The sequence below is a fragment of the Ovis canadensis genome, chromosome 15, assembly GCF_042477335.2.
Source record: "Ovis canadensis isolate MfBH-ARS-UI-01 breed Bighorn chromosome 15, ARS-UI_OviCan_v2, whole genome shotgun sequence".
NCBI lineage: Eukaryota > Metazoa > Chordata > Mammalia > Artiodactyla > Bovidae > Ovis > Ovis canadensis.
The window spans coordinates 89,145,414-89,164,555 of record NC_091259.1 but is presented as its reverse complement, the minus strand read 5'-3'; the positions used below and the strand labels follow the sequence as shown (position 1 = coordinate 89,164,555).

General features: G+C 42.5%; 1 protein-coding gene and 1 pseudogene across 1 annotated transcript; one reads left to right on the top strand and one right to left on the bottom strand.

Annotated features, from left to right (window-relative positions):
- Window positions 1–4,137: 4,137 nt before the first annotated feature.
- LOC138420558 (olfactory receptor 5B2-like) lies at window positions 4,138–5,073 on the top strand (annotated as a pseudogene).
- Window positions 5,074–10,604: 5,531 nt separating this feature from the next.
- LOC138420476 (olfactory receptor 5B2-like) lies at window positions 10,605–11,549 on the bottom strand. The gene has a single exon (XM_069553708.1). The coding sequence runs from the start codon at window positions 11,547–11,549 to the stop codon at window positions 10,605–10,607; it is 945 nt and encodes a 314-aa protein (XP_069409809.1).
- Between the last annotated feature and the right edge of the window lie 7,593 nt (window positions 11,550–19,142).

The following is a 19,142-nucleotide window of genomic DNA, read 5'->3' as shown; positions in this document are numbered from 1 at the left end:
TGCTTTTTTCAAACCAAGATAGAAACCATGCTTTCATCCTAATATATTATTAGAGCTAACACTCATCAGGCTTATGCTTATTGCTTCTCATGCATTATTGTATTAACTTTAACTGTGGCCCCATTCACAGTACATCTTTGTTTTTAATGATGAAAAATGTGAGGCTCGGAAAACTTAAGTTAGGACAGTGTCTCCCGAGAGTAAATGGTAGGGTACTCTTAGAATGCTCTCCACTCTTCCCAGGTCTTGAGGTCTTAACACTCAGCGCATTTTCTTCTGCGCTCTTCTTGCTGGTTGGATGTATTTGCTGTTGCGGTCATTCTGCTGCGTATGCATGTCTCGGTTACCCCATTGAAGTCCCAAACCCAGAGACAGTATATTCGCTCTTTCAGTTTTCCTAACAGCTAATACTGAGTGTGGCCCAGTGGATTCAGTGAAAGACATAAGTTGAATTAATTCACTTCAATTCAAATTTCAGTTAATATCATGAGAACTAGGAACTAGTCTATCCAACCACAAAGCTTGCCTCGGCCAGTTACTTTTCATGTAAATCAAATTAAACAATCTTTTGGAGCCTAAGTTATCCCATAAAATCAGTGATGGTAATCACTAATGACTATGAACCTCATAGCATTGTGGAGAGGATGAAATGAATATACGTACATGCAGTCAGTCTTCAGATTCACAGATTTCCTATTTACAGATTTTCCTATAGTTAAAATTTATTTTAATGCTAAAATAAATATTTGCAGAGCTTTTGTGATCATTTAGGGACATGTTCAGAGTGGTGAAAAATCTGCGTTGCTTGACATTCACATTTCCAGCAGAGGCTGAACGAGGCAATCGCTCTGCCTTCTTAGTTCCATTTCCATATTGTAATTGTTTTTTATTTTTTAATATTTAATTAAAGGGTAATTGCTTTACAGTGTTGCATTGATTTCTTCCGTACAACAGAACGAATCAGTCATGGTGTAGTGAAGTCACTCAGTTGTGTCCGACTCTTTGTGATCCCATGGACTGTAGCCTACCAGGTTCCTCCATCCATGGGATTTTCCAGTCAAGAGTAATGGAGTGTGTTGCCATTTCCTTCTCCAGGGGATCTTCCTGATCCAGGGATCGAACCCAGGTCTCCAGCATTGTAGGCGGATGCTTTTATCGTCTGAGCCACCAAGGAAGTCTATCAGCCATAAATATATACATATGTCCCCTCCTTCTAGAGCCTCCCTCCCTCCCACCGCCAACTGCATCCCACCCCTTTAGGTGGGATTGATCGCCTTGTGTTGTACAGCATCTTCCCCTGGCTGTCTCTCTTACACACGGCGACGTCTCTGCTTCAGTGCCCCCTCTCAGCTCATCCCACCCTCTCCTTTCCCCCGTGTCCACAAGTCTGCTCTCCGTGTCTGGGACTGGATTTCTGCCCAGTAACGGTACCGCTCATCTGCACCATTTTTCTAGATTTCATGTGTACGTGCCGTTGCTTTTCAGTCGCTAAGTTGCGTCTGACTCTGCAACCCCACGGACCGCAACATGCCAGGCCTCCCGTCCCTCCCCACTTCCCGGAGTTTGCCCAAGTCCGTTGTCCATTGAATCGGTGGTGCTATCCAACCGTCTGGTCCTTTGCTGCCCTCTTTTCCTTTTCCCTTCAATTGTCCCAAACCTCAGAGTCTTTTCCAATGAACTGGCTCTTTGCATCAGGTGGCCAAAGTATTGGAGCTTCAGCTTCAGCATCAATTCTTCCTGTGAGTATTCAGAGTTGATTTCCTTTAGGGTTGCTAGTTTGATTTCCTTGCAGTCCAAGGGACTCTCAAGAATATATATATATATATATATATATATATATATATATATATATATGTATAGCAGTCCATTTTATATATGTACTACAATTTCTTCTTTTTTTTTTGATTGTTTGCCACTTTAATTTTTTACTGAAGTGTAGTTGATTTACAATGTTCTGTTAGTTTCTGGTGCACAAGAGTGATTCAGTCATACGTTCTTTTTCATATTATTTTCCACTGTGGTTGATTACAGGACTGAATATAGTTCCCTGTGCTACACAGGACCATGTTGCTTATTCATTCCGTGTCTAATAGCGTGCATCTGCTAACCCCGAGCTCCCAGGCCAGCTCTCCCCACTCCTGTGCCCCCAGGCAACCGCAGGTCTGCATCAGTGCGTCTGTCTCTGGCTCACGGATAGATCCATTTCTGTCATATTTTAGATCCCACATGTAGCTGATACCATACGACATGTCTTTCTCTGTTTTACTTCACATCATATGATGGTGTCTAGTTCCATCCTTTTAGTTGCAAATGGCATTATTTCATTCTTTTTGTGGCTGAGTACTATTCTCTCTCTCTCGTGTGTGTGTGTGTGTGTGTGTGTGTGTGTGTGTGTCTCACATCTTCCTTATCCACTCAGCTCTCAGTGGTATGTAGGTTGTCTCCGTGTCTGGGCCATTGTCAATGGCGCTGCTGTGAACGTAGTGAAAGGGCCTCAGTCATGGCTCTGTGACCCCCTTTGTGACCCCATGGACTGCAACCTGCCAGGCTCCTCTGTCCAGGGACCTCTCCAGGCCAGAACACTGGAGTGGGTAGCCAGTATTCTTCCCCTTCTCCAGGGGATCTCCCCAAGCCAGGGACCGAACCCAGGTCTCCTGCATTGCTGACGGGCTCCTCACCATCTGAGCTGCCAGGGAAGCCCATGAACTTCACGACACTGTATTGGCGTTGCCATACATTGACCCAAATCCGCCACAGGTACGTGTATCTGTTTGAACTATACTTTTGCCCTGATATATGCCAGGAGTGGGGTTTATGGATCACATGGCAACTCTGTTTTTAGCTTTTTAAGGCACAACCATGCTTTTCTCCATAGTGGCTGGAGTGTACATTCCCACCCAGAGTGTGAGAAGGTTCCATTTTCTCCACATCTTCTCCAGCGTTTGTTATTTGTAGACTTTTTAATGATAGCCACTCTGACCAGTGTGAGGTGGTACCTCATTGTGACTTTGATTTTGTTCACCACTTTGAATAATCCTCAAACAGGCAAGGAGCAACATAAAAGTATCTCCCACGGAATTCCCTGGCGGTCCAGGGGTTACGACTTTAATTTCTTTAGCCGTTCATCTCCTGATGGACACCTAGGTTCTTCCATGCCGTGGTTATATATAAGTGTTTTCATGCAGTCTTTCTAGAGTCAGTTTTCCACATTTTAGTCCTTCCTGTTGTGTGACTTTTTTAATTTAAAAAATTTAATTTTCCTGAGTGTAGTGCTAAAAGAAGACTGTGATTAGCCTTAAGGAGAATACAAGTATATGACGTATAGAGCTGTTGGCTGTGAGACCAGTGTTAATGAATCAACAGTATATATTAAATAAGATATATTTTTGCTAGGAGCAAAGAAGCGTTCATGAATTCATTGCTCACTGTTACTTCATAGAACCTAACTACTACAGACAGTGGGGATCAGCTGTGACATATATGTGTGTGTGTGTGTGTGTGTGTGTGTATGTGTGTATTCCTGAAAATGAACACTGTAGAAGGGTAAGCTGCTTCTCTTCTCAGTGGATATAATTTGCAAGATGGAGTCATTCCAGATATATGATGACCTTCAATTAAGTTCAGTTCAGTCGCTCAGTCATGTCTCACTCCTTGCTACCCCACGGACTGCAGCAGGCCAGGCCTCCCTGTCCATCACCAACACCAGGAGTTTACTCAAACTCATGTCCATTGAGTCAGTGATGCCATCCAACCATCTCATCCTCTGTCGTTCCCTTCTTCTCCCGCCTTCAATGTTTCCCAGCTTCAGAGTCTTTTCAAGTGAGTCAGTTCTTTGCCTCTAGCCAAAGTATGAATAGTATGACGACCTTAGACAAGGTGGTCATAACCCTTTCTTTACCTCAGTTTCTCATATACAAAATTAGTAAATGGGGTGACTGAGCCATGAAACCCTTCAATTTCAACTATTAATTTTTTTACTAATTTTCTTGTGTGTATGCTTTAGAGCTGGAAGACAAATTATCGCTGTGATTGGAATAGTTCACAGGGCATTTATGCATCCCAGCTCCACTGGTCCCTGTCTTTTTCATTCCTCTGCTCCTTTACTTCTCACTGTTGCAGGGCATCCTTGATTCCTAAATGACACCCGTGGAGAACAAATCAGAAGTGACTGAATTCATCCTCCTAGGACTTATTGATGCCCCAAGACTTCAGGTCCCCCTCTTGACATGTTTACCCTCACTTACCTTATCACTCTGGTTGGAAATCTGGGGATGATCACGTTGATTCTGCTGGACCCTCACCTTCACACTCCTATGTGCTTTTTCCTGAGTAATCTCTGTGGTGGACTTTGGTTACTCCTCAGCACTCACACCCGGTGTGACAGCAGGATTCCTCAGAGGAAATAAGGTCATTTCTTACAATGCATGTGCTGCTCAGATATAGCCTTTGCCGCTGTGGAAAATTATCTCTTGGCTTCAACGGCTTATGACCGCTACGCAGCAGTGTGCAAGCCCCTGCATTATGCCACCTCCACGACAACAAATAGGTGCGCTTGTCTTGTCATCAGCTCTTATGCATTTGGTATTCTGAATGCCTCTGTAAATGTTGGAGATAACTTCAGTCTCTCTTTCTGCAGGTCCAGTGTGGTCCATCACTTCTGTGATGTTCCAGGAGTCGTGATTCTTTCTTGCTCTGATAAGCACATCAGTGAGTTGCTTCTGGCTTATATTAATACCTTCCATGTGGTTTTCACTCTCATGATTATCTTTATTGCCTACCTGCTCATATTTATCACCATTCTCAAGATGCACTCAGCTGAGGGATACCAGAAGGCTTTGTCCACCTGCGCTTCTCACCTCACTGCCATCTCCATTTTTTAAGGGACAGTCATCTTCATGTACTTACAGCCCACCTCCAGTCATGCCATGGATACAGATAAAATGGCCTGTTTTCTATGCTATGATCATCCCTATGCTAAACCCTGTGGTCTATAGCCTGAGGAACAGGGAGATCAAAAGTGCATTCAAAAAGGTTGTTGAGAAATCAAAATTGTCTCTAGGATTAGCTCTTTAATAATGTAGGATCCAGAAAAGTTAGAGTCATCTCTAAGGTATCCTTTACTCAGTGACTCACATGTTAAGGCCCACACTGCACTTATCTTCCTAAGGAGATATCCCCCCATCATATGATGTCAGATTCTTAGTAGAAACAAACATCAGTTCAGTTCAGTTCAGTCACTCAGTCGTGTCCAACTCTTTGCGACCCCATGAATCGCAGCACACCAGGCCTCCCTGTCCATCACCAACTCCCGGAGTTCACTCAGACTCACATCCATCGAGTCGATGATGCCATCCAGCCATCTCATCCTCTGTCGTCCCTTTCTCCTCCTGCCCCCAATCCCTCCCAGCATCAGAGTCTTTTCCAATGAGTCAACTCTTCACATGAGGTGACCAAAGTACTGGAGTTTCAGCTTTAGCATCATTCCTTCCAAAGAAATCCCAGGGCTGATCTCCTTCAGAATGGACTGGTTGGATGTCCTTGCAGTCCAAGGGACTCTCAAGAGTCTTCTCCAACACCACAGTTCAAAAGCATCAATTCTTTGGTGCTCTGCCTTCTTCACAGTCCAACTCTCACATCCATACATGACCACTGGAAAAACCATAGCCTTGACTAGATGGACCTTAGTCGGCAAAGTAATGTCTCTGCTTTTGAATATACTATCTAGGTTGGTCATAACTTTTCTTCCAAGGAGTAAGCGTCTTTTAATTGCATGGCTGCAGTCACCATCTGCAGTGATTTTGGAGCCCCCAAAAATAAAGTCTGACACTGTTTCTACTGTTTCCCCATCTATTTCCCATGAAGTGATGGGACTGGATGCCATGATCTTTGTTTTCTGAATGTTCAGCTTTAAGCCAACTTTTTCACTCTCCTCTTTCACTTTCATCAGGAGGCTTTTTAGCTCCTCTTCACTTTCTGCCATAAGGGTGGTGTCATCTGCATATCTGAGGTTATTGACATTTCTCCTGGCAATCTTGATTCCAGCTTGTGTTTCTTCCACTCCAGCGTTTCTCATGATGTACTCTGCATAGAAGTTAAATAAGCAGGGGGACAATATACAGCCTTGACGTACTCCTTTTCCTATTTGGAACCAGTCTGTTGTTCCATGCCCAGTTCTAACTGTTGCTTCCTGATCTGCATACAGATTTCTCAAGAGGCAGGTCAGGTGGTCTGGTATTCCCATGTCTTTCAGAATTTTCCACAGTTTATTGTGATCCACACAGTCAAAGGCTTTGGCATCATCAATAAAGCAGAAATACATGTTTTTCTGGAACTCTCTTGCTTTTTCCATGATCCAGCGGATGTTGGCAATTTGACCTCTGGTTCCTCTGCCTTTTCTAAAACCAGCTTGAACATCAAGAAGTTCACGGTTCACGTATTGCTGAAGCCTGGCTTGGAGAATTTTGAGCATTACTTTACTAGCATGTGAGATGAGTGTAATTGTGCGGTAGTTTGAGCATTCTTTGGCATTGCCTTTCTTTGGGGTTGGAATGAAAACTGACCTTTTCCAGTCCTGTGGCCACTGCTCAGTTTTCCAAATTTGTTGGCATATTGAGTGCAGCACTTTCACAGCATCATCTTTCAGGATTTGAAACAGCTCCACTGGAACGCCATCACCTCCACTAGACATAATGGTATTAATTATTATCATTTGTTGAAAATGCACATGAAAACACAGGAGAATACACAAGCCCAGGACTGGAATGCATTCCTTTGTCCCACGTGTGCAGGTGCAAACCGGAGCAGGAAATATGTTAAATAAATAAATCGCATATGGCTAGTTCTTCTAAAAGGAAAGAGTTTTAAATGACCAATGGGGTGCCACATGATCCAATAATTCCATGCCTGAGAATATATCAGGGCAAAACTATAATTCAAAAACATACCTGCACCCTTATGTTCTTATCAGCACTATTTGCAATAGCTAAGACGTGGAAATAACCTCGATGTCCACTGACAGATGAGTGGGTAAAGTAGACATGGTACATGTATACGATGGAATACTACTCAGCTCTAAAAACAAGAATGGTGTTTGTACAACAGGGAGGGACCTGGAGATTATCATACCAGATAAAGTAAGTCAGAAAGACAAACACCTGTGATATCCTTTACATGTGGAATCCAAAATGCGATACAAATGAACTTATCTACAGAACAGAAACTGTCTTGCAAGACACAAAGAACAGACTGGTGGTTGCCAAGGGGAAGGGAGATGAAGGAGAGCTGAATCAGGAGTTTGGGATGAACAGATGCAAACTATCACATGTGAAATGGATAAACAGCAAGGCCCCACTGTAAAACACGCTGTTTCCAGTTCCCCCATCTATTTACCATGGAGTGATGGGACCAGATGCCATGATCTTAGTGTTTTGAATGCCAAGTTTTAAGCCAGCTTTTTCACTGTCTCATCTGCATATCTGAGGTTTTTGATCTTTCTCTCGACAATCTTGATTCCAATTTGTGCTTCATCTAGCCCAGCATTTTGCCTGATGTACTCTGCATAGAAGTTAAATAAGCAGGGTGACAATATACAGCCTTGATGTACTCCTTTCCCAATTTGGAATGAGTCCATTGTTCCATGTCCGGTTCTAGCTGTTGCTTCTTGACCTGCATACAGATTTCTCAGGAAGTATTCCCATCTCTTTAAGAATGTCCCACAGTTTGTTGTGATCCACACAGTGAAAATGGACATGGATTTGGGTAAACTCCAGGAGTTGGTGGTGGACAGGGAGGCCTGGCGTGCTGTGGTTCATGGGGTCACAAAGAGTTGGACATGACTGAGCATCTGAACTGAACTGAACACAATCAAAGGCTTTAGCATAGTCAATGAAGTAGAAGTGGATGTTTTTCTGGAATTCGCTTGCTTTTTCTATGATCCAGCAAATGTTGGCAATTTGATCTTTGGCTCCTCTGCCTTTTCTAAATCCATCTTGTACTTATGTATATATTCAAACTAAAACATAAATCCATATAAGAAATAGCTTCATCTGCTTTGTTCATAACTCCTCGGTAAAAGTGAGTGAAAGCATTAGTTGCTCAGTCATGTCCAACTCTTTGTAGCCCTCCCGACTCCTCTGTCCATGGAATTTTCCAGGCAAGAATATTGGAGTGGATAGCCATTCCCTTCTCCAAAGGATCTTCCTGACCCAGGAATCGAATCTGGGTCTCTTGCACTGCAGGCAGATTCTTTCTTGTCTGAGTCACCGGGGAAGCCCCCAGTCCTTGGTACCTAAACCAATTTCTGGATCAAAGGAGAGTTAAATAAATATTTTTAAATGAATGAATGCATGAATGGATGGATGGATGAAGCTTTTATTTCAGTTTCACGCATCAGGATGAATATATTACATATTTGAATCAGGATATTTATAATTCATTCATAAAATAAACCTATGTAAAATTAGCATTTTAAGAGGCATGACTGGTGTTTTGTTTGACTGAAATATTTTCTACATTGTCACTCAATGTTTTTAATTCCCACTGACAGACACAATGATTATCTGGAAACTTTGTCATCATTCCTTAGAAATGATATCTCACTGACCACACATCAAATAGATTGTATTTAGTAAGTCATAAAAGACAAAGAGCTGACTTATTTGAAAAGATCCTGATGCTGGGAAAGATTGAGGGTGGGAGGAGAAGGGGTCGACAGAGGATGAGATAGCTAGATGGCATCACCGACTCAATGGACATGAGTTTGAGTAAACTCTGGGAGTTGATGGTGGACAGGGAGGCCTGGTGTGCTGCAGTCCATGGGGTGGCAAAGAGTCGGAGACGACTAAGCAACTGAACTAACTGAACTGAAAAGACAAAATGTACCAAACTATTTTAATGCTTAATATCTGAGTTGGTTATGGTAATGCAGTTCATTCCAGTGATTCTAAGCTTCCGTATCATGTAAACATAATAGTACTTATCAATAGTAAACATAATCTATATTAAATATCCGAGTAGAATGATATTTATGTGTTTTGTTTTGATCCTTGGGGAGTTCAATTCTGTAATAAAGATGCCATAGGAACTTGCACTGATATTCCTTTCTCTGTGTCTACATACTTAGAGCCTTCTGTACTCCCAGTATTTGCAAGACTGCGTTTGGATGTACTGAGATGGACACCAGTGTGGACAGATGTTGTAATCCAAATATATTCTCTTCTGGCTCTAAGTTTATGATGATAGTGACGTGTCTTCTACTGGAGCCATTTAAAAGCTGCTTTTTAAACTTTTAATATTTTATTTTTAATCGTGGGGTAATTATAATATTGTGTACAGCACCGTGAAATGGCCATAGGTGTACATATGCCCCCTCCCCCTTATACTACTCTCCCACCCCTCCCCCTCCCAGCCCTCCAGGTTGTCGCAGATCACCAGCAAAGCCCCACTGGCTGTCTGTTTCACATGTGACCTTGTGTGTGTTTCAGCGCTATCCTCTCAGATCGCCCCACCCTCTCCTTCCCCCACTGTGTCTCTCTACGTCTGTGTCTCGTTTGCTGCCCTGCACATGGGGTCACTGGTGCCATCTTTCTAGATGCCGCATATGTGTGTTAATCTATAGTACTTGTCTTTCTGACTCTCTTCATTCTGTCCATTAGGCTCTAAGTTCACCCATCTCATCAGAACTGACTCAAATGTGTGCCTTTCTATAGCTGAGTAATATTCCATTGTGTGTATGTACCACAACGTTCTTATCCATTTATCTGTCAGTGGATATCTAGGTTGCTTCCATGTGCTAGTTACTGTAAATATAAATGCTTTTAGAGTATGTTTTAGATTTACAGAATAGGAGCAAAGACAAGGTGAGCCACAAAACAGAAAGAACTTGGATTACTGTTCTACTGAGTTTCCATGGAACAACTAACTGAACAATATATGAGCAAGGAAAATCTCTGTGGTTAAGCCACTGTCATTTTGGACTTTGCTTGTATAACAGCAAATATTATAGTATTATTTATACCAACTAACATAAAGAGATTCCCCAAAGACAATCTGGATGCTGCTTGCAAGAAGTGGAAGGACATTGTGGCAAGAAATACCATGAAGTGTCTACAGAACAATTTAATTTCACTAATATTTGTCAATTGTCAATCAGCTTCTAAAACATAACCAGGAGAAAAAAAAACCCACAAGTTTTGGGGAAAAAAAGAGACCATTCCAACCAAATTTTCTTATCTAAGGAAACTTACTAAAGTCTTCTGAGCTTCTTGGATGCGCTTACATTCGTGGTTTTGTGTGTCCAGTGTGTTACTTACAAGCATTCGTGTTGTTACATGGTAGAGAAAATACGAACATATGAATGAATCAAATATAATTATAAAGTTTTTTACAAGCAGGGCACCCAAAACTCAAAGACCCCTGTGGACATCCTCATTCAGGTATCACAGAATTGGACATAATGTTTTCTTTTTTCTTGATGATAGACTTTTGAAGGAGAAATGGTAATATTATTTCAGTAATTTAGAAGTAGTGTGGGCCTGAAAATGTGGATAATTTCATGGTTAAAGACAGGAGAGGAATGAAACTAGGTTATTTGAAGTATTACAGCTTTAAAAGGTGAAGCCTAGAGACAAGCTTGCTTTTTCAACTGCCCTCTTGAAAGCACTTTTAACCTCCTTGTTTCTTAAACTATAGACCAGGGGGTTCAGCATGGGGATGACCATCGTATAGAACACAGATGCGATTTTGTCTGTGTCCATGGAATGACTGGAGCTGGGCTGGGAGTACATAAAGATGGCGGTCCCATAGAAGATGGAGACTGTGGTGAGGTGAGACGTGCAGGTGGACAAAGCCTTCTGATATCCCTCAGCCGAGTGCATCTTCAGGATGGTGACAAATATGAACAGGTAGGAAATCAAGATAACCAAGAGGGCAAAAAAGATATTGAATCTTGCCACAAAGACAAGGACTAGCTCACTAACATGTCTATCAGAGCAAGAGAGAGCCATGACTGCTGGAACATCACAGAAAAAGTGATGGACTAGATTGGACCTACAGAAAGAGAGACTGAATGTGTCCCTGATGTGAACAGAGGCATTCAGGAAGCTGTAGATGTAGGAGCCTGCGGCCAGTCCCGCACACACACTGGGTGTCATGGTGGCTGTGTAGTGTAAGGGTTTGCACACGGCTGCATAGCGATCATAAGCCATTGAGGCCAAGAGGAAATTTTCCACGGTGGCCAGGGCTACGAAAAAGAACATCTGAGCAGCACACGCATTGTAGGAGATGACCTGGTCTCCCATAAGCAGCTCAGCCATAACCTTGGGAGTGACAGCTGTGGAACAGCAAAAGTCCACGAAAGACAAGTTACTAAGGAAAAAGTACATGGGAATGTGAAGACGAGAGTCCATGAGAACCAGAGCACTCATACCCAGGTTTCCAGCCACGCTGAAGAGGTAGATGAGGGTACACACGATGAACAAGGGCACCTGCAGTCCGGGGGCACTGGTTAGTCCCAGCAGGATGAATTCAGTCACTTCTGTACTATTCTCCATGGATGCGGTTTGGAATCACAAGACGCCCTGGGGCAATGAGAAACAAAGGAACAGAGAAATTGAATGGAGAGAAATTGAAACAGGTAACTAGATGATTGGTGGGTAGGTAGATGTGCATTACTGCGTTACGGCAGTAATTATAGCTTCAATATTATTCATATAAATATGGCTTTGACAACAAGTTTTGATGCATATTAATAAATTATAGAGTTATGCATTGTTGAAACTGAAGGGTCTTTACAGTTCATCTCCTACTGTCTAAATTTTATAAATTTATAAACTGAAATGTGAAAATATAAAGTCTTGATCAAGATGGCATGTCTAGAGTGAATGTACGTGTCATTTCAGTTCCCTGAGCCTCGTAAATGCTTCCACTTCTATGCTGCTGTTGTGTCTGGAGCTGCCCTGTACACTTCACCTGTGCATCAATTTGCTTTTCTCAATAAGCTTATAAGACTGACTAGTTGTTACCCTCTTTTAACTTTTGAGGTATAGGGATTGAATAATGTATTCAAATTCACAAAATTATTACTGTCGAAGTCAAGTTTTGTACCCAGGAAGAGTCGTTCTTTGCCCCACTGGTCTGGGACATTGGGATTAACAGATGCAAATTCTGGTATACAGGACAGATAAACAATAAGGTCCTACTGTAAAACACAGAGAACTATATTCAATAGCTTGTGGAAAACCATGGTGGAAAAGAACATGAAAAACAATGTATGTGTATAACTGAGTCACTTTACTGTACAACAGAAATGAAACACAGCAGTGTAAATCAACTGTACTTCAATAAAACTTTTTTAAAAGAAATAAACTCCCCTCCAATAAATAAATAAAGAAAATTGAGTTTGACTCAATTTACAATTACTTATTGTCTCCATTGGCCCAAACTCAGTGTTTGGGTTTCCCCGTTAAGTAGCTGAGACATGTACGTGTAATGGGTCTAGCAGAAAAACTGGAGCACCTGCCAGCAGAGGCCATTCTCAGGGGAAGACATAGCACTGGGTATGAAGCTGGGGTTCTGGGAAGAGATGCATGTAAGTCTTACCATGGGCTACCCAAGAGTCATTGGTTGTAACCAAACTACTTGATCCTGGTTTTCTCCATGTACAGAAGAATAATACCTCAAGGTAGTATCGTGAGAATTAGATGAAATAATGTATCAAAAAAAAAAAAAGTCAAATGCTGACTGCCTAGCATCTCCTGATAATCATTAGTTGTGATATTATTATTAGGATGGAATGATAGGCTACATGTTTGAGAAAGGCAGGTGAAATCAGGGATTCAGATGTGGGTGAGTTTTGAAGTCCTGCAGCCTCTCTCGTCAGCTTCCTTTATCTCACACTCTGTCCACCGAAACCTTTGTGTCCTCCAGTGTCTCTCAATGGCTGTTCCAGCCACTCCACGGGAACCATTCGTTTGTCTATTTTCTTTCTTAAAGTCTTTATTTTAGCATGAGTGGAGTCTCTTTCTTTAAGCTCGTTCTTTCTCTCATCACTCGCATCTCGTCTCATAGGCTCATTACACAAGAGCATGTATGTGCTGTGCTTGTGTGCGTGTGTGCTCAGTCCTGTCCAGCGCTTTCTGACCCCATGGAGTCTCCACCACGCTCCTCTGTCCTTGGGGTTTTTCAGGCGAGAGTACTGGAGTGGGTTGCCCTTTCCTTCTCCAATGCATGAAAGTGAAAAGTGAAAGTGAAGTCACTCACTCTTGTCTGACTCTTTGCTTAGGATCTCACTAACTTGATTAGAACACTTCTGTGGTTTAAAGAAGGGTTATTTCACTCTCTTGTGGTTTTCTTTCTCGCTTCCAATGAGAGGACATAGGATAGTAACTAAGATGAGATTAAGACTTAGTAACGGGATCATTTATTCTTTTTTTTTTTGCTATTCTTTTATAGGAGAACAATATGACTTTATTCCATACGTATCTCTAAACTCCTGTTGATGGAAATTTTGACATTAAAACTTCAGCCTCAACTCACTGTTTTGAAAAAAAAAATGTTGAAGCCATCTCTTCTGTGCTCAGATAATTCATAGTAGATATAGCTGCCCCATAGATTTTACATGAGTTATACTTCTCACTAAAAATGTATATGAAACATAGAAGCTTACCTTGCTGCTGGAAAAGAAGAGACAGTCAATCCTGAAGAGTGATAATGAAGTCAGACATTTAGTCATGGGAATAAAGCACATATCCCTTGTAGCTCAGTCAGTACAGAATCCTCCTGTGATGCAGGAAACCTGGGTTTGATTTCTGGGTCCAGAAGGTTCCCTGGAGAAGGAAATAGCAACCCACTCCAGCATTCTTGCCTGGGAAAAATCCCATGGACAGAAGAGCCTGGCAGGCTACAGTCCATGGGGTTGCAAGAGCTGGACACGACTTAGTGAGTGACTAAACCACCACTGTTAGAAACATTCTTTATCAGATACTGGTCCAAAGATTCGAAGACCAGTAAAGATGGAGGAAGGAACCCAAGACGGAGTTAGAAACCTGGATAAAAGCCCCGAATTCACCACTAATTCTGACTATGCTCTTGGAGAAGTCGCTTTTCTTCTCCTTGTTTGAAAAACAGTTAATAATATTACCTCTTTTCGTATATTTCGCACAGACTTGTGCCTGTAACTAGCCGATGAGGGAAGCTCCGTAACACACTTGCTGAGAGGTTATCACTTTAGAGCCGAGCGATATAATTTTACTCTGAGACGTCTTCTCTGGCCACTATAGCAAATCATCAGGTTCGAGGTCAGAGAGGGATGCCTGTGTTTGGCAAATGATTGCCAAGGGGGCTCAGCACACAGTCAGTGATGTCACATGGAATTAGGTTGGGATTTCAGAGGCTGTCTCGTGGGAGTCAGAAGGGAGCCACAGAAACACAGAATGCTCTGGGGCTTTCCCCCATGAGAGCTTCTGTAGTTCTCATCCCATGTTCTTAGGGAAGATAGAATTAAATAGCTTGTGGGATTGTGCTGGATATATTGAGAGTGTACACACGTTTTCATATTCACTTCATTTTTTTCCATTTTGTACTCAAAGTATGATTTACAAAGCATCAACATCCGTAGCTTTTAGAGTATCATTCTAAGAGCTTGGGTAAATTTTATCTAGTCAGGTACCACTGCCACAACTATAATACAGAAGAGTTCTATCGCCTTAATGTCGGGGTCCAGCCCTGGTGGATCCAGGGTGATTCGAAGGGGAGACGGACGGATAGGTGAGGAAAGACTTATTTATTTAGAAATATAAGATTAGGAAATAATAGTGTAGTAGGAAAATTTAGTGGAGAAAAGAGGCTGAACAACTTGGTTTACATGGAGAACTAATAAAACTTCAGGACAAGAAGTTTACACCATCTATGTTGGGCCGCCAGTGTCCTCTTGAATATCGGAGGGTGCTCCGCCTTGGACTCCCACTTGCATGGAACTTAAAAGCCGGGGCAAGTAAGTAGACATGGCGAGCCTCCACGCCCCAGATGGGAATTCAGCCAGAAAACAGTAAAGAGACATGGGGGAAACCAGGTTTCCAAGAAACTAGTTCGAGAGACTAGCCCGAGATACTGGTCCAGCCTCTATTGTTCAGAAGGCTTCTTATACTTTTGATAGTACATGGAGATCAATGGGTAACACAGAGTTATGCAGCGTTAGCAGCCCAGACTCTTATCAAAAGCAGGCTTTTCACTCTGCATACTTGTCTTAGGCAATTTACATCATCTTCTGGCCAAAAGGGCCAATTAACATTTTATGGCCCTTTTCTGATAAGGGTTTGTCAACCAGAAGACTTATTCATGTTGTTCTTATCAAAGTCTGGTGCCACTCTCAGAAAGCACTAAATAAAGTTACATTCTTACATAGCAAAGATACAGCAATTTATAACAAGTAAAAGGAGTACAGTGATTTATAACAAAAGAAAAGTAATTAACTCAAAAGTCTAGTGTTGCTAACATCAAAACTACTATATACCTTTTTCCATATCCCGATTACATTGATTAATATCCTCCCAGGTGCCTAAAAGATAAAGAATATGGAGGCCTGGCAGCAATCATTGAGTCAACAGTGAAATCCATCACCAATATGATTTTTAGCTCTTTAGAAAAGGCTCTGTATCTTTAAGATGCTTTAAGCTTTGTGCCTCTCATGGTTGGGGGGCTATAAACAATTCACAAGCTGTAAAAAGTCCAGGGGAACCTGTTAGGCAAGTTAGAGAGTTATCAGAGGGGGCTTGAACTGAAACATTCCTTTCAAATGCAGAAGACTGAAGCCCTGAGTTAGCTTTTTTCCAGAGAGTGTCAGCAGAGTGGAAAAGCACAGTACAACAAGGCGGGCAGATTCTGGTTTTTTGGTGGATAGATGCTCACGAAAACTCAGGGGGAACCCCTGAGGCCTGACTCACCTTGCCCATCAGACCTTTCTGCACGACCTTGTCATGGGTGGGATCTCCCATGCTGGCTCCCGGCACCTTAACAAAAACCCTGAGCTTTTTAATGCCAAGAACAGATTATCAATATATTAAGCTCAAGCAGTCAAGTAGAAAGTGAATTCCAGTTGCTGCCATTTTGTTTTATTCAGGTCCACAATGAATTGGATGGTCATCACTCACATTGGAGAGGGTCATCTGCTTCACTCATTTCACTGATTTAAATGCTGATCTCTTCTAAAATACCCTCTGCTGCTGCTGCTAGGTCGCTTCAGTCGTGTCCGACTCTGTGCAACCCCATAGACGACAGCCCACCAGGCTCCCCTGTCCCTGGGATTCTCCAGGCAAGAACACTGGAGTGGGTTGCCATTTCCTTCACCAATGCATGAAAGTGAAAAGGGAAAGTAAAGTCGCTCAGTCATGTCGGACTCCTAGTGACCCCATGGACTGCAGCCTACCAGGCTCCTCCATCCATGGGATTTTCCAGGCAAGAGTACTGGAATGGGATGCCATTGCCTTCTCCGACAAATACCTTCAGTCACACCCAAAAACAGTGTTTAATAACATATCTGGGCATTCCCTGACCTACTCAAATTGATACATGGAATTAACTATCACAGAGGGACTAGTTATTTTCATTTTGCCATCTTTCGCTCTCTTGTAGCTATTTCCCCCCTCTTTTATTCCCTTGATGCCTTGCTTTGTGCATCGCTGACTTTTTGTGGTGATAGACTTTGATTCCTTTCTCATTTCCTGTCGTGCGTCTTCTGCTGGTACTGTCTGTGGGATTACCATGGGGCTTACAGAAAACATGTCATGGTCACAACAGTCTCTTCTTGACTGGCAGCAACTTAACTTCCGTCACTTACAAAACTCCGCTCCTATACACCTCTCTTTCTCTTTTCCTTACTCATATCACAAATTGTATCTTTTCATATTTGGTATCTGGTAATACAAAATTACAGTCACAGTTATTTTTGTCTGTTTACCTTTTATATTCTACGCTAGAATTCAAAGTGACTTACATACTTCAATTACCATATTGCAAAATTCTGTCTTTGTCTATATATTTACCTTTATCGGTGAGTTTTCTATTTTCATATGCTTTTGTATTGCTGTCTAATGTCTTCTCATTTCAACTTGAAGGACTGCCTTTAGCATTTCCTATCAGGCAGCTCTACCCGTGATGGACTCCTTCCGCATTTCTAAAAGTTGGGAGTATAACTGACACACAATGTTACGTTAGTTTCTGGTGTATAACACCGTGACTTATACCCATTAAAGATGATCACCACAATCAGTTTAGTTACCGTCTCTCTCAATTTAAAGTTTTTATTGTACTATTAGCTATATTATCTACTGTGTATACTACATCCCCAAGACGTATTTTATAATTGGAGGTGGTGCCTTTTAACCCCTTTCACCCACTTCACCCATCCCCCACCCTCTCCTTTCTGGCATACAGCTACACAGCAGTGCCCCGCCGGCCGCCTGTTTTGTTCAGGGTGATGTGCATGCTCCGACGCCTGCCTCTCACCCTGCCCCACCCTCTCCTTCCCCTGCTGCGCCCACAAGTCTGCTCTCTGTGTCTGCGTCTCTATTCCCGCCCTGCAAACAGGCTCATCAGCACCAGGTTTCCCTATATGTGCGCTAGCACACAGCGCTTACTTTCCTCTTTCTGACTTACTTTGTCAGGAATTTTGATTGGAACTCTACTGAGTTTGTCTTCTCAAAATTCAGAATTGTCCAGTCTAGCCCTCCAGTGTTTCACCCTATTACCGTTAACACATGACTGTCTTGTGAGTGAGAGTGTCTTGAAACAGAGTTCCCTCCTCTAGCCGTTCTTGTCTCTTCTTGTAAAGGTGCTTCAGGGGAACTTACTCTACCTTTAACAGAAGTGAAAGAAAGTGCAAGTGAAGGTCTCTCTGTCGTGTCCAACTCTGTGACGTCCAGGCCAGAACACTGGAGTGGGGAGCCTTTCCCTTCTCCAGGGGATCTTCCCAACCCAGGGATCCAAGCCAGGTCTCCCACATTGCAGGCGGTTTCTTTACCAGCTGCCCCACCAGGGAAGCCCCAAAATACTGGCATGGGTAGCCTATCCCTTCTCCAGCAGATCTTCCTGACCCAGGAATTGCACTGGGGTCTCCTGCATTGCAGGCGGATTCTTTACCAACTGAGCTATTAGTAATAGAAGAGTTTGGACCAATTCTTCAGCACCCACTTATCCAAAACTTAAAGACTACTAGTAATGTATGGAGATTTTCTTTTCACCACATCTCCAAAAATATCTGCTATAATCTGTTTATTCAGTTATAGCCATCCCAGTGTATCTGATATGGTATCTCATTGTCATTTTAATGTTTATGATTTATGATCATTTTTATCTCTTCATGTGGGTTTTAGGCACTAATACATGTTTTTCTATAAAACGTATTTTCAAATTTTCCCCATCTTCAATTGAGACATTTGTCTTCTCATTACTGAGTTGTAAGATTTCTATATTCTCAAAATTATCTTTTAAATTAGATATTTGATTTGCATTCTCTCCAAATTTGTGGTTTAATCTTTTTATTTTATAAATGATGTTTCTTAATATAGAAACATTTAGAACTTTAATAAAGTTAAAATTATAACTCCAGAATTTCTAATTTCTTCTTTTTTATAACTTTAATATCTTTGCTGATATCCTCTATTAGATGTTGTTGTTGTTTAGTTGCTAAGTCAAGTCCAGCTCTTTGCGACCCCCATGGACTATAGCCCTCCAGGCTCCTCTGTCCATGGGACTTTCCAGGCAAGAATACTGGAGTGGGGTGCCATCTTCTTCCCCAGGGCATCTTCCTGACCCGGGGATGGAATCCACACCTCCTCCACCTCCTTCACTGGCAGCAGATTCTCTGCCGCTGAGCCACCAGGGGCGCTCAGTCTCTATTTGATGAGTCACTGTGTCTGTGTGAACTGTTGCTTCATTCCTGTCCGACTCTTGGCGACCCTATGAACGGTAGCCTGACTGGCTCCTCCGTCCATGGGCTCTCCAGGCAGGAATACTGGAGTGGGCTGCCGTTTCCTCTTCCAGGGGATCTTCCCGTCTCAGGGGTCGAGCCTGCCTCCTTACGCCTCCTGGGGCAGCAGGCGGGTTCTTTGCCACCCCGCCACCGGTGTTTTCCTCAGTTCTTTACCTGT